Source organism: Fundulus heteroclitus, chromosome 1 (assembly GCF_011125445.2).
Source record: "Fundulus heteroclitus isolate FHET01 chromosome 1, MU-UCD_Fhet_4.1, whole genome shotgun sequence".
Taxonomy (NCBI): Eukaryota; Metazoa; Chordata; class Actinopteri; order Cyprinodontiformes; family Fundulidae; genus Fundulus; species Fundulus heteroclitus.
In genome coordinates, this window is record NC_046361.1 from 17,696,243 (window position 1) to 17,712,829 (window position 16,587).

Here is a 16,587-nt window from a genome sequence, read left to right on the forward strand (position 1 = left end):
TAAAACACTAAAAAAAGCAGCTTTACTTAATCTTGGAGCGATGTTTTTCCTCCCAAAGTCGTCCAGAGAACAAAACATTGAAACTTTGGGTCCTTAGCTAGAAAGTTTCCCCAACGAGAGCCAGTGGTCTAACCTCAAAAAGCACCAATAAAGCAGGAACGGGTCTTTACAGGTCAGGATTTGACTCAGCAGATTTCCACTTTACCAGGGACAATTAGGACCGTACCAACCCCCTTTGAATAAACAATGTATTTCACAATGAACAAAACAAATGTTTATTAAAATTCAGTGTAATTGAGACACATCTGGCAAAAACATCGAACCATAAACCCTTATCGGTTGGTTTTCCTGTGAAAAGTGAAGTTTTTCCTGAAGCAGAATATACAAAATGAGTTACAAAAAAATACATTTATTTTAAAAAAGCACTGGTACAGATGAAGTTATTATACCAAACCATAACACTCAGCAGAACAGCACCACCGCAAACCTTCAAACAACTGATGGAGATCACACAGAGACAACTTCATCTCATCATCTGGGGACAGCCTCTGTTTTTACACAAGTGGGGGTGTGAAAACCAGAGAAAGAAAAAAAAAAAAGAAGACAATACTGTAATCATGTAACCAATATGGAAAAAATTACTTCATTTTGAAACAAATGAAAAGCAGTTTTGTCTGACTGGGGTCAACGTTGTTGGAGTAAAAAAGATAATTTCTGTTCAAACACGACATGATTTCAAAAGTATGAATACATGGGTACGTTCAGCGTACAGCACAATGACGAACTTATAAGACTGTTTAATGAAAACTTCTGACAGTCATTAAACAGTCTGTCAGAGACCCAACAGCAGCATTTTTGTGTTCTTTTACATTGGTAAAAATCACTCAAAAAAAAAAAAAAACAAGTATGAATTCAAAAAATTCAAATTAGCATCATTAAGAAAAGAAAACCGTAACCTCACAAAACAAAATAGTCTAATTTTACATAAAAAGATTACAGTGATTAAACATTTCTATTCAAACTTCCAAGGTGTAACATCTTTTTATAAATCACGTCAACATTCACACTCAGAGTAGCCAAACGGCTACACTCATTACACACTTTTAAACCCACGTGTTCAAAGAACCACACAAATGACAGAAAACCAGTGCAAACATCAGACGTTATACGAGAAGCCTCGTAAAAAAAAAAAAAAATGTGTTTAAACTGCAGCTCCTAAATAAAAGGAAATATTCCTTTTAATATCTGGAGATACTAAAGGGTGACTGGATAAATAAATATAACGGACGGTTTGGTTTAGGAGAACCTTTTCAGTAGTGAAACCTTTGCATTAGATGAACTCTAAACTGGGAAACAACAACAGAGCACCAGAGATTCATTTTGCAACTGAATACACACACACACACACACACACACACACACACACACACACACACACACACACACACACACACACACACACACACACACACTAACACCAGTTGTCTTTACATTTCAAAACTTACATTTCTATTTTATGAACAAAAAGTGGCCTTCGTTTTGACAAAACCCCAGAAATGATTTGATAATGAAAGGAGCCCACTCATCACAATCAGTGCCAGTGGGGTCCATCAGCTCAAACCCACACCTGGTGCACAGGTGTGGGTTCTGATACAGCATTAGCCATGAGTGAAGGACGGCATCCTGTCACACCCTTCTATTGTAAACTAAGCCAAATCGGAGGTCGTTTCTCCAATAGACATGTGTCTGCTGGAATCTGTGTATTTTTACTTCAAGCGCCGGCAAACAGTCACGGCCTGGTTTTTCTGACACGGCTGAATGTCTGAGGACGCCCAGAGGCCCCGTCCCTCTGATCAGTTCATGGGAAAACCAGCGGCGCACTCGCTGAGGCTTCACCCCCAGTTGTGGTAGAGATAGAAGCAGCCGAGCAGCAGGTTGGTGGTCAGGCTGGTCAATAAAAGCCCGGGTAGGATAAAACGTTTCACACAACCTGATGGGGGGGAAAAAAAGAAGAAGAATGTTAATTATGTAGTAATAAAATAATAATACATTTATCTGTATAGCACACTTTAAAATCTTGTGACTTAAGCTAACAGGGGCTTTTCTGCTTGTTGTCAGTGTTTACAATGTTCAATAACATGGATATGGGCCTCTTTAAGACTGAAGTTAAAAACACTGATATTTAACATGTGCTGTGATCCCGTCTACCATTAAATCCAAATAGCATCTTGAGATGCTGTGATCTGTGCAAATAAGCAAAGATTAATTAAGCGTGGAGTTAGATGCTTTTGGACGGCGGGACAGTCAGCATAGACTGGACAGCTCCCAGTATACACTGTAGTTGTGCTTTGTGAAATATTGATAAGGTTTCACAAAAACTATTTGTGACTGGAGATAAATTCAGTCACTTAGGTGCACAAACACTTTAAAAGGACCTATTTCAGGATTTTCTAAACTTTTACAATGAATTATGTTCAAGTTCACAATAGTTACAATCAGACACCCTGTCTACTTTTAAGACTGGACTTAAAACTTTCCTTTTTGACAAAGCTTATAGTTAGAGCAGCTCATGTTACCCTGACCTACCTCTATAGTTATGCTGCTATAGGCTTAGGCTGCTGGAGGACATCAGGGTCTATTTTTCTCACTCTGCTGAGTTCTCCTACTGTTCTCCAATTTGGTGTCATTTCAACTTTTACTTCTGTATTTTTTTTCTTCGTGATAGGTCACCTGATCTCTGCTGGAGGCTTTCCTCCCTTTTAAAAGGAGAGTTTTTCTTTCCACTGTCACTTTATGCATGCTCAGTATGAGGGATTGCTGCAAAGCCATGGACAATGCAGACGACTCTCCTTGTGGCTCTACGCTCCTTAAGGAGGAGTGAATGCTGCTTGTCAAGACTTGATGCAATCTACTGGGTTTCCTTAGATATAACCTTTTTGACCAGTTTGTATCATTTAACTGAATTTGACTTTGGAAATTGCCTTGACATGACTCGTGTTGTGAAATGGAGCTATATAAATAAAATTGAATTGAATCGCCATCCTAAAAGATGAAAAATGCGTGGAAATAAAAACAAACTGAGCACAATGACAATGCAGCCAAAAGATGCATTAGTGTGACGTTATGTACAGATCACAAAACTCGCTTTATTGCTAAACACAAGGGCAATTGTGAGCTTTACAAGGAAGATTTCTAGTGCGGAGGAAAAAGTCAGGAGAAATGCTGCCTGACAGCAGCTTAGAGACCTAACAAACAAACCCCATATAAAGAATTTAAAAAGCATTCTGTGGCCAGGCTGCCTGTAGCTTACCACCCTGATATATGGCCGCTTGTTTAAAAAAAAAATAATAAAGGAAGCAATTCATAGATCTAAAACTGTTGGACCATTTGGTTACACATTGTAATTTCTCCTTGAATTGTGACTGCCTTTATGATTATCATCAATATATGCATCAAACAACTGGTGACTAGCATACTTTATAATAGCACTCCCTGTGCTGGTTGTGTAAAACATTGCAGCATTTAATGGAAGCAGCTGAAAATCTCCCTTTTCTATAAACAATCCATATCTTCTTGAGTAAGCTGCATTAAACGGTTGGATAACTAGTTTTCTTACTCGCCACAGTCACTCCGTAACATACACTAATTTAATACGGATAGATAATCAGATTACAGAAGCAGTGTTTTTGTGGGTAAATCCATGCAGGGGTAGAGTTTACAAAGTGGGGACTTAATTAAATGTGAACCTTGGACATCAGTTGTTCTGTACAGACTAGCAGGCCCGTCAACAGTAAAAACTATAGTAAGAGGTTATGCTTCTAGACTCAACACCTGTAGTATGACAAAAAAAATGATGAAATATGCCTTTTAATGACCAATGATGGCAGTTTATTGCATGATGAAATGTTTCAGCATCAATTATGGATTTAATGACAAACTTTTGTTTATGTGCATCATCATGTCAGTTCCCCCTACTTACAAACTGACTGCCTACCTTTTGGGGCTGTGAAGCTCTCAGGACTTAGTGTTGTTGTGCCAACTTGGCAGGCAGAGGACCCTGAAGAGTTGCTTCGTTTCTCCTCTTCCTCTATCACGCTTCCATCTTTCATCAAGGAACTCAAATCTGGAAAGCAATCCCATCAAATTACCCAAAGCCAACAAACTAAGAAACCTCATCACGTCTTAAAACCATTAGGGTACAGAGACACTCAGGCTTGACAGTGTTGAGCGCTGCCATCTAGTGGTAGCACACACACCCTACAACAAACACCATTCAGTCCAGGTCAACCTACTTACCGTGTTGACTTTGGAAAGGAGATACGTCTGGCGAGAAGCAGCCACTGTAAATCGAAGGCGTCGGTTCGACGTAGAAAGGAAATGAGGAAAAGGGTGGAGAAACGAGCTTTGGGTCTGGTTCGCAGGAAAAAAGGCGGAGCTTCTGGCCGGTGATGTTGAGGCGGGCCGGACTGATGAGGGGACGGCGCTGCCTGGCAGAGCCAGAACTGGATGTGACTGACCCGGCCAATGAAGGAGTAGGAGAAGGACCTGGGGATGATGGGCGGCTCCCTGACTTCAAAGAAAAGTAATCTGGGGAAAAAAAAAAAAAAAGTACAAATAAAATGAATCATGTAACAGGTGAACATAGTCATTCCATACTGTGATGTCCCAGAAACGTCACAGACAAATCACAGAATTTTGATACCTGATGGTGGCGAGTCTTTATATTGTGAGGCAGGTCTACTACCACTAAACAGGTAACCAGAACCTGAAAATGAGAAAAATACAAAATATGAAAGTTTTTCTTACAGCCACGGTGAGCAACTGTCTGTAAATGACATGACATCATCTGCCTACTCCGATTCCTTTTGGATTTTTTATTCTTATTTTTTCTCATTTTCTTTTTGATCCACTGTATATAGGAAGATACACTGTATATAACTGATGCACCCTTTCCTACTCCTGACTATTGAATTTCTCCAATGTGAGATCAATAAAGAATATCTTATCTTAAAGCTCAGTGCAATGAAAGAAAACCTGCATAAAACCACGAAAAAACAAACACCTGCCCTGAAGTGAACTCGATGTTAAAGCCCAGTTTGTTGCTGTCTGACTGAACTGTCCTCATCACCTCTTAAGGCTCTGGAAAGATTTACTGCAGTTATTCATTATCCTACATTTTTTTTATCCATTTTTTTAAACACTTTAATCTGTTTTACATTTAAAATTTTGTGCAGACTAAAGAGAAAAGAACAACTTTAAATTAGATAACGGATCTTTCCTACAACCGACTGAACCTCGCACGAAGCTACTTGGATTGGGCCCGTGTGAATCTTAACCTGAACAAAAATAACTATATAGGTTTTAAATGTTTTACCTGTCCTGGTGAGGGAGGGGACCGTTCCGAGGCAGAGGGCCCGGCTGAGGCGTCCAGGCAGGGTGGAGGGGGAAGCTTTGCGCTCCCGAGGGCTGCGCCGGCGGCTGATCAGCTCTGAAATGTTAGGGGGCGGGGCGAGGATGAAGGAGTCCGCCATGTCGGGAGGGTGGAAGGGAGGAGGCTGGCTGCTGAAGGGTGGGACTGCAGAGCTGCCTGCAAGGTATCTGCAACACAAAGGCAACGTGATGGTCTACTAGCTGAAAACGTGAGCAGGACCGAACTGTTCTGTTACGGAGAACATATTCTGAGCAGCGTCAAGCATCAGTGGAAAACCAGAGGGGCAACAACACCAGAGTTCAAGATCATTGGGGTTTTTTTTATAATGAGAAAATATTTAGTCTGAGAAAGAAAACTTCATTATGGACAACAGTGGAGTGAAACTACCGTAAACGGAAAAATTACTACTGGTGGCAGTCGAAACCAAGGTTGGAACTGCAGGTGTATTAATGCTTAAAGTGCCTACAGAAAAAAATAAAACACATGCAATAGAAACAACTCAGCTTTAGCTTTATGAGGAAAAAACATAAAGAAAAACACCAAGGTTGCGCCTCAGCAACGAGGTGAAGAAGTGGTATAAAACACTACAGCTGGTGTTATGAGTGCAACATCCACAGAGAAAAGACCTGGAGAAAGAGGAATGATTTAACATGACGAGAAAATAAATAAATACCCGAAGCCAAGGTTTTATTTATTTGTTTATTTAAGCCAACAACAGATAGAAAGTCCTACAAAAAAAGTAAAGCCAGACATCAAGATTATGGAAGCATCCATAACACACTAAACCCATCAGAAACAATACTAAAAAAAAAAATTATCACTGTTCCAGTCCATGTAGGTCGGTTCCTGATGGGAAACGTGACACAGCTCAAACCGAGACAAAATGTTTGAAATGTGTAACAGACGACACAATCTGTTGAAAACCAAAACAAACCATCCTTTATATCCATGGGGTCTTTGCTTTAGTGTTTCACCCACACATTTAAGATCAAAACACCACTTAGTAGCTACGTCCTTCACGTTCACAATAACACAGAGCAGTGAAAATATCAACGTTATGCAGTTAAAAGTAGCAATCAATATTCAAACACCACTAAATATGGTTGTGGTTTTCATAAATAGTAGTTAAAATAGGAAAGTTACCACAACGGTTTTAATACAGTGCTTTTATAGCTTAATGCTTTACTCACCTAACATTCACAAAGCTTATTATACTGATACAGAAATGTACTTAAAAATGCAGAAAGATTAACACCGAGGCTACCAGGTACTATGAATATCACAGCATAACATGCAGACTAAATATCAATAACTAAATTTGGGTACAGCATGTAAAACTTTGGCAAGTTCTAGTTTTACATAAAACAATTAAGTAGTATATACCATTACTGAAGTTTCTATTGTGCATTTGGACAAACAAATAAGGTTTTATAGCCTGATGGGTTATGCAAAAGGAAAAACCCCTTCCTGCAGCGCTGAAATATTTACTGTATGAAAAGTTTAAAATTTAGATTTTTGTTCTATTACGACTGTAAGATGCACTTAACCTTTTTACACATTCTGCCTTGTTAAAAGCTTCAATGTGTTCCCCTAGGATCTGATGTTAGAGTGCAACACAACCACTTAACGTGAAGGGGAAAAATAATCAGACAGAAAAATCTGAGAAGCGTTTGAGTTCAGCCCCGTTTACTCAGATACCTCTAAACAAAGAGTACCCGCGGGGAAAATTACGGGACTTTGAATCCAGCTGTTTTGTTTTAATTAGAGTAAGAGGCTAAATACAGCAAACGCTGCTAATTTTTAAGATTTTGTTTTTGTAAACAAATAAAAAGAATTGAAAATGGGATTTTTTCCCCCCTTCATCACACATATTGACTGATTTGTGTTGCTCTGTAATAAACCTGATGTTTGTTGGTATAACATGACATAACTTAGAAAAACATCAAGGGGCGTGAATACTTTTGGAATGCAAATCAAAAGATGTGGCAGGAAGTGTCAGTAAACCCATTGCTCTACAATTAATAAGTACCTCAAAGAATCAGCGAGCTCCAGAAATCTGGACAAAAAAAATAAATTCACAGCAATAGATATAGAAAAATAACACTAAATGGTTCAAATCATTCAAAGTACAAACTACATTTGTAATCTAACAATATTCACAGCCTATCAAACTCTGAAGCTCCTTCTAACCCTACAGTTAATTCCTCTCTAACAAAGACAAACTGTGCAGTTAGTAAAACACTTAAAACAGTTATTATCCATTTTCATTTAGTGATGTCCAACAAAGTAAAACTGAAAATTAGTGATGCGTTAAGTTCATGCAACGTTAGTATTTCTAATATTTCAACAAATTAGATTTATGATTAAAGGATCCTCAGTATTGTACAAAAGTTACACCAATGTAGTAATTTTAGTTTGAAATCCTAATACATAGATTTTTCAGGCAACTTTTGTTTCCATAAAACCTCAAAATATTGGCCTATATAATCACTTTAAATATTTCTAATCAGTTGAGGAAAAGATGCAAAGAATCTACTAACTGTTTGTTCACTAATCATATGTTTAGCTTTTAAATACACTTAAACAAGCCTTTCACCTGTCAGGCATTCGTCCATCAGAGTATTATTACGTAAAACATAGATAACGACAAACAGTATTGTGCAAAAATGTAGGCGTTTGAGATGTTTCTGCCATTTGATGAATCCACCCATGGTAATAATCAGAATCAGATATACTTTAATAATCCCAGGGGGATATTGTTAATATAATCCAAGACTCAAAGAGCTATGATGTTTGGTGGCGAGTTTGTTGTCCTACTTTTATCTACATCACCACCATTAACCCAAATTAAACAAAGAGATGAAAAAGCCATTTGCAACAGTGGTGTTGCAGCAGATTTGAGAGCCAAATGTGAAACACAGTATGCTGCCAAAAGTATTTGCTCACCCATCTAAATGATTGAAATCTGGTCTTCCAGTCACTTTCACAGCCACAGGTGTACTTTTGCTTCCCAACGTATTTCCGCCACGTTTATGTCAGCTGCACATGAGCACTCGGGTCAGTTTGCCACATTTGGAATAACTTAAGCATTTACATGCATGTCGGCCGGATTATCAATCGACATAAACCACCGTCTCATTCGGAATACCAATTCGTTCCAATTGAGCTTAACACGATTATAATAATCTGGCTGGCTTGTTTACATGACGCATTTTTATCCTGATCGGCACTTTATTCCGATTACTTTTGTCTGTGTAGTAATAGTAATATCATCTTTATTGTCACTGAAACATACATTACAATGAAATTTGTTCTCCGTTTTAACCCATCACCCTTGGGGAGCAGTGAGCTGCCACTGTTCAGCACCCAGGGAGCAATCTGGGGTTAAGGTCTTGCTCAGGGACCCAGAGTGCAGGCACCGGGGATGGAACCAGGTACTTACATCCTTCTCAGAGTGCAAGCGCGCTGCTCTAACCACTCGGGCCACCACTCCCCATACACCGAGACGCAGCTCGGTAGGCAATAGGGGGTTAAGTGCCTTGCCCTGGGGCACATGGACACGTGGGAAGGGGACTGTAAATGTCGGCAGTGAAATCCAGCATGGTTCTGTGACAGGATGCCCCCTGTGCAACAAGTTTGGTAGTGAGATTTCCTCGCTCCTTAATATTCCAGTAAACTATAAGTGGTATTATAACAAAGTGGAAGCGACTGGAGACAACAGCAACTCAGCCAATAAGTTGTAGGGCACATAAACTAAGGGAGCATGGCCAAATGGATGCTGGCGTACATTCTGGTGTGGGATTGTTTTTCCAGGAGCTGAGCCCCTTATTTCCAGTGAAAGAAACTCTGAAAGTTGCAGCAGGGGGCCCCGACTACATGCTCCCAAATTTGTTGGATCAGTTTGGAGGATGGATCCTTCCTCTTCCAACATAACTGTGCACCAGCGGAGAAATGAAGGTCCATAAAGACATGGATGAGAGTTTGGTGTGGCTGACCTTGACTGGCCTCAACCCCATAAATCCCCTTTGGGATGAATTAAGGATGGTGACTGAGAGCCACTCTGGAAGAATGGTGAGAAATTCCCATAAACACAGTTGGGAAGAAGTTGTTATAGCTGCAAAGGGTGGACCAACGTCATATTGAACCCTAAGGATTAAAAATAAATGGGATGCCGATGTAAAGGCAGAACCCTGAAGAGCGGTGGGAGTTTTAAGCAGGGCTCGTTGCTGCAGCGGCCAGGACGAGGGAAAGTGACCTGTTGAAAAAAATGGAGTGACCAAGGCGACATCTGGTGGTTTTGCCAGAGAACTGTCTGACAGAAGCATGTACCATTTAAACCAATAGGAAAATTTAACTGCAATAGCCACCGTTCAACCCTAAGAGGGCAGCACTAAGATGATTTTAAGGTAGATATTGCAGAACTAAACAAGTGCACATAAAAATGTAAAAAAAAAAAAAAAAAAGAAAATGCATAGTAACATTAAAGTAGCACCCTTAGGCCCAATTTATACAGATTATCTGCATCTGTTACACATGGCAAGTTCATGAGTGAGTCAAGACACAAATACTTTTGGCAATATAGTGTGTATGTGAGCAAATTTTACATTCCAGATCCAATTTTCTAGATTTTTCCATCTCATTTTTCATCCGCTTATGGACGCTTGAAAAACAGGCACCTATGTTTTAGAATTTTTCTCTCCAACAAATCATGAAACATAGCTGAAGCTAGCTTCTATACTTTTCTAGACTATTTAAGGCAGAGAAGGAACCCTGTGAAAGCAACGAAGAAGCGCTTATAACATGTGAAAAATGTTACTATTTTAATACCGTTTTACATTTATATACATTGCACTTAATTATTAGGAACATAAAGCCAGGGTTACTCATTTCCAGATTCATTAGTTTTTAGTATTTAACATTTTGGCACTATACTGTACAGAGTAAATCATTTTCAATGATCACAGGCTTATAGGTGAAGACTGAGGATCCTTCTAAAAATGTGAGAATGTTCACATGCAAACCAGACAGAGACCATGACCATGCACAGCTAACAATAAAAAAACAAAAAATAGCTTATAGCTAAAGAAATACCTTGGCAAAAAAGTTAAGATTTAGATTTCTAAATACTGAGGCTTTTAGGTTTGACAACAGTTTGAAAATAAAAGCTAGAGATCAGCATAACCGCAATGATCTCCTAGGTATTTCGTTATAGAAAACTAAAATATAACAGGGTTTTCCTCAAACCGGCTTTGTCAACATAGTATTCTGCCTACATAGCTGCATGCACCTCTTTAAAAAGCTAAATGTATAAATTCAGCCAGCTTAAAAAAAATTACCTGCTAATTTCTCAATTTAGTAATAGCTGAGATTTATCAGAAGAAAAAATGATTTTTCAGCTAACCTAACACCACATGTGTAACTTTTCCCCATACTAACACTGTCTATAAAAAGTAACATAGGTAAACCGACCATTTGTGTGAAAAATAACCACCATTCAGTCTTAAGAGCTGCTGCTTTAGACATTCGTGATGAAGTTTCTTTTAAAACATCCAACCTTGCAGCCTTTGTGCAGCTGCAGATGATTTGTAGGGATAAAGGCCAGACTTTTGGCCACATTTTGAGAGTAATTCATGCAATACGACCTAGGTAGTGTTATTAAATAAATTAGTACATTCAAGACACTTTCAAACAGACATTCTCATCCTATAGAAGCATACAGTAGCTAAAACTGGACTGAAAAGTAATTACAATCCCTCAATACTTTATTTAACCTTAAAGGTGATTCTATAAAGCTCAGTCACTGTTATAGTTAATAATAAACTAGTAAAAAAGAATTTTCACACAAAGAATGTTAAAAATGTTTTGAGAAAATATGCAGAATATTTTCTAAGTGTCACACATTGATTGAAATTGATCTCAACTGGTTTTTGCATCTCATTGATTTGGTTATTATGCAAAACCACATGTTTACTGTCAATTATTACACCCACATGTAAATAGCTATCCTCACCACAGTATAACAGGGGACAGAATAGAAATGGACAGTGAAATAAAAGAAATGACAAGATAGCAGATTTCCTCAAATAAAAGCGGTTATTTAAAAAGGCTTTTGTACCCGACTGAGTTCGTGTTAACATTATCCCTTAATGGAGCTATATGCATAATTTGTTCCGAGGGCCGTCTGCTGTGCTGCTGCAAATAATAATGAAGTCGTCTCTTTCAATGTAAAGTCTATCTTAGAACAGAGGAATCATTATTTCCTCAAACATAATCCCATGTTTAATGCAGGAGGATGCGTAGCTTTTCAGACTCGATCCTATAAAGGTCCAGGAACATTTTGTGGTCTAAAGATGCACAGATGCCCTCGATCAGAGCTGACTGGTTATCAACACGTCAAAAACTGAAAACAAATCAGAATTTTTGTTTCTGTTCTTTGAATGGATCAAAAACTAATATCTCTCACTATTTTTGGTCAATAAAAAGATGTCAGTGTCGGGCATCCAGGTTCTTCATAACAGTCAGATATTTGGAAGTGGATTAACGTTTGTCGCTTTTCCTCCACAATTAGCAGCAATAGTATTGCAATTAAACAGTTTCCTTATATCGTGCAGCTTTTATAAAAAAAAAAAAAAAAAAAAAAAAAAAAAACTATCATTTCTGTAAAATTACCTGGAGCAAAGTTCTTCTCTGCATTATTGTCAATAACAACAAAAGTAAATAGTTAATGTCAGATAATCAAACCACAAAGAACCTGAAATCTGTACAGGCCAAGAAGAGCCTGATTGGTTCAGCTCTAGTATTGTTTGGCTCTCCTAAAACCACCTTAAAAATAAAATATTTTCAAAAGCACTTAAGGCTAATTACAGATGGACAACAAGTTGCACATAATTTGCAGACTACCTGGATTTTAAAAGTCTATGGCCGGATTAAAGTTTTCAATCCAACCTTATGTCGAAAAAGGGCTGCTCCTTAACCATCCTGATTTGAATTTGAAGAAGGTTATTGCCAACAGGACAACTTATTCTCACCACAATGGATTTAAAATTAGGCGTATTTCTAGTAAATAAAAAAAAGGCAAAGGCATTTATTTGAGGAAAATCTGACAACATCGATGTTTGAGCTGGTTACACAAACCAACCAGAGGAGACAACTTTGTAGACTCAACATTCAAACACACTGAACATACACTACTGCTCAGATTCTGACCTTCGGTATCTGGCTCTTCGCTGACCCGGTGGCTTGCGAGTCGCAGCGGCAGCAGCGAGGCCGACGATGCAGCAGAGGGAGATGCTAACAAGCTTTACCGTGTCCATCCAGCTCGGCGTGTCGGCCAAGTAGCTCTCAGCCAGGTAGAGGCACAGGATGACAAACCACAGGACGGAGGAGATGGCATCAATTCTTCTTAACCTAGAAAATTCAAAACACATCCAGATGCTTTATGTAACGAATTATAGGTTTAAAATGTGTTACTGAACAGAAAAGGATGTGGTGGAAACTTACCGCAGAGGTCCCGCTAAGAAAATAGCTGTAAGACAAGTCATGAGGCCCACAGACACGATGGCCAGCTGGTTGTCCCTGCCACGCTGCCAGACTAACTTGGCATTTTCAACGGCCTTGTCTGGGATAAAGTCCAGCAGACTCCGCCACGCCGGCAAATCTGTGGCGCTATCATTGTTGGCGGCTGATTCGTTGATGGATTTTGGCTTTGGAGGAATGACGCCCCCACTTAAGGTCTGTGGCCCATTTGGAGGGAGAGGCGGTTCTGGCAACTTGTAGGCGAATGTAGCGAGTAGGACAGCACAAATCAAGAAGGCAAGGACCCGCAACAGTATGACTCCTGTAGGCGAGGACAGAGAATGGGAGCTCTGCAGGAGAGAGAAAAGAAAACACGCCTCTATTTTTAATCCTTTCATTGAAGAAAAGCAAGTAACAGTGCATCATTAGGAGATTATAGCTAAAATGAATAATTTAATCACAGACTTTACTGAACTATTTAGACTTTTGTTAGCTCTGACCTTCACGAAGCCCGAGTCCAATTCTCGGGAGCGCTGATGCTGATGGTTTAGGAGCCTTGTACGGAGCTGACGGTTTTGATATTTTATGTAATATTCCACCGCTGTCTGGCAAGGTCTGCATAACTTATATGTCTGCTCCAGGTGATACTTATAGGCTTCAATTTCCTCATCATAATTGTCCTACAAAAGCAAAACAGGGAGATTTGGAATTAAGTCCTTTAATATTTGGTGCTTTTATATGATAAAAAAAAACAAACAAACATAGAAACAGAGTACTTACATCATCCCTGGGAATATATGATGCCAACTGCTTGATTTTTACAGTCTGGTTATTATTGCACTTCCTGCACAGCAGAATTTGACAGTTAACCCACTGCAGAGTCTTGGGTGTCTCTGATGAAGGAAGGCTTCCAGATACGCCATGATTAAGATGCTCCATGTACTGAGCGGGGATGGGTTTGTTGTAATCCCCATTCTTAGAAAGATAAACAAAAAACAGAGTATAAGCATAAAAATAGCTTTTTGACAGCAAACAGTCTGTACACCCAAAAAATAAATAACATTTTTGGGAAATCACCTCTTGGAAGCCATTGTATTGGTCGCAGTTGGGACAATCCCAGCAGTTCCTGTTTCCATAAGGCACCACTGTGTCCTGATTGCAGAACCAGCAGTTTACATTTGCATGAGCGGGCTTCTTCCTGCAAGTAAGAAGCTAGTTTCATTTGATTCCATCATTCATGAACCAGACGATTCACATCCCCCTACGTTAGGTCTCACAGGCAGCATGTAAAAAAGGTTAATGTATGGAAGATTTGTTATCTCATAGGTTACCGGTCATGCTGTTTTTAAAAAGGTTTGAAAAAGTTACGGTTACAAAACTAGGGCTGTACGATTTTGCCAAAAATCAAAATTGCGATATATTTCAACCATAATTGCAATTGTGATTTAATTTAAACTTTTCTCTGCATTAACCACAAGCAACGGAAATGGCCTCTAAAGATGTTTGTAAACAAGGACCATTTAAAACAAGAAATGTAACTGTTTTTTATTAATCAGAATATTATTATTCATGAGAATAGCTTTTAATTGAGTTGGGCTTCAACCTTGTTGAACATAAAGTGCAACAAACAAACAAGTCTATGTACTAAACAGTTTAACCGGTACTTAATGCTATAGTGAAATTCCTGAAAGTTTCTGGTAAAAGTATGATTATATAAACTCTAAAACAAATAAAATAAAATTACTCTCTTCCCTTTCATGTGGAGGCAAACCCACTTTAAAGATATTACGACTCCTAAAGGAGGCGTCTGATCCATTTAATATTACATAGCCAAAAATTGCAAATTTTTTTATTGTGATTATATTGGAAATGTGATTAATTGTGCACCCCTATACAAAACCTGTAATGTTTTTGTCATAAAAAACCTACAGTTTAAAAGGCAATTTAAATCAGATGCCAGAGAAACGTGACGGAGTGAATAGGGTTGTCAAAAATATCTCAAACGCTGTATCCGGATACAATACTGATTTGGCATGGTGTTGATACTAAATATTTTAGCATACAAGGCAAAAGGAAAACGGAAACCCAAAGATCTTGAAAAGCCTATGTGCAAGCATTGTTTTAAAGTGGTGCCAGCGAAGTCAAGCAGCACAACAAACATCTCAAGGAGCAACACCCTGACCTACATGATGAATTCCTACAGTTTATTAAATGAAAATTTAATTTAATACATTAAGCCGTAAGTGTGACCAGTTGTCTGCGTGATTAGCTGTGGCTAGTAAGCTACTGGGCATGTGTTAATTTGGGTTATTTATGGAGCATTTATTTGCACACTTATTTAACTAGTATGTGTGATTCTGTTGAGAAATCATGTTCCATGTTTAGATTGAAAAAGGCGAGTTTTTAATGAACAGTTTTCCATTTAGACATCTCTCATCTGTGATTGGCAGGTCAAACGTTAGAAACTTAAAAAAGAAAATTCCTGTAAATTGAATTGATCAAAACTAACAACTCCCACCATTTTCAATTGATAGATCCATACAAGTGTTGCATGTTCTGTAAGCCAATGTTTTTAGTTGAATAAAAATCATAACAAGTTGAAGGACACATGTGTTGATGCATAAACTGGGATGTTACAATTCCTTCATTAGCTTTTGGGAATTTAAAACTACCACCTAAATCAAAGAACCGGCAGCGCTTCTTGCCCGATTTTGAATGCTACACTACATTTAAAAAGCCACAACAGAAATAAAAAATGGACAGAGTAAACAAAATAATCAGTATTTCAGAGTTCCAAAAGAGGTCCAGATGGGCCACAATAAAAGCTGGAAATGTCGATCTCCATGTAAAATAGGGCATTGATTAAAAACATAATCAAAAAAAAAAAAAAAAAGGTCAAATTGGTTACTTGTAGTTTTTAACAGTAAACAACAAAAACAGATTCTCTGTTGTCGGCATTTGAGAGACTTAACGCTCCCCTTACTCTGTCTTTTAGGGATTTTGCATCAGGTCATTAAACAGATTGATTCAAGCAAATAATAGCCAATGAGGGATGTGCCAAATATTTATGGTAATTAGACGACACCCTATTATCTCTGTGCTAACAAGTGACTGCTTTAGACTTCAGAAACCTGAAGCAAAACGAAAAGGTAGCTTCACGAAAATGTTTGGCAACACAGCTGTTAGCATCATTAGCACACAGGCTGCCGTGTGTTAGCAGACAGTTACAACAGAACTCGAGGCAAAATGCACTGACTAATAGTTTCTTGACCAAAGAACACACGCACTAAATGTTAAAACAGTTCTTTCTAAACCAAATGAAACTAAAAAGACGTAAACCCAAACGTAACACATTAAGCTAAAAGAGCTAGCGAGCATTTGCCGCTTCGGTTTATTTGAGGGGAAAAAACGAAGCAGTTACCTTGTGGCAATTTTGTAGAGCAGCGCTCCGCCCACCATAAACGCCGTAGCTCCAACTCCACCGTACATTAACTGCGGGTATTCAAATAGCAGCGTGTTAAATGTCTCCATTTTTAACCTGAAATGGTATTGTAGTGTCTCAACTGGAGCGCAAAACACGGCGCGAGGGCGCACGCGGTAAAGCGGTTCCTTTTGTTGACGCCCCTGTACCGGAAGCGGAA

The 16,587-nt window shown here is 38.7% G+C and overlaps 1 protein-coding gene across 1 annotated transcript; it reads right to left on the minus strand.

The window, feature by feature from the left end:
- Positions 1-251: 251 nt before the first annotated feature.
- On the minus strand, positions 252-16,581 carry tmem201 (transmembrane protein 201). The gene is made up of 11 exons (XM_036136772.1): positions 16,368-16,581; positions 14,024-14,144; positions 13,727-13,921; positions 13,447-13,626; positions 12,932-13,296; positions 12,638-12,838; positions 5,375-5,598; positions 4,703-4,765; positions 4,297-4,587; positions 3,995-4,123; positions 252-1,990 (listed from the first exon to the last, which is right to left on the minus strand). Exons 1-11 carry the CDS (start codon positions 16,475-16,477, stop codon positions 1,893-1,895), a joined length of 1,977 nt encoding a protein of 658 aa, XP_035992665.1. The 5' UTR covers positions 16,478-16,581; the 3' UTR covers positions 252-1,892.
- Between the last annotated feature and the right edge of the window lie 6 nt (positions 16,582-16,587).

Coding starts and splice junctions, on each gene's coding strand:
- tmem201 (XM_036136772.1), bottom strand. CDS start 16,477: ATGGAGACATTTAACACGCTGCTATTTGAATACCCGCAGTTAATGTAC. Junction 13,627..13,726: donor CATATATTCCCAGGGATGAT/GTAAGTACTCTG, acceptor TTGCTTTTGTAG/GACAATTATGATGAGGAAAT. Junction 4,124..4,296: donor TCCTTTCCAAAGTCAACACG/GTAAGTAGGTTG, acceptor ATTGCTTTCCAG/ATTTGAGTTCCTTGATGAAA.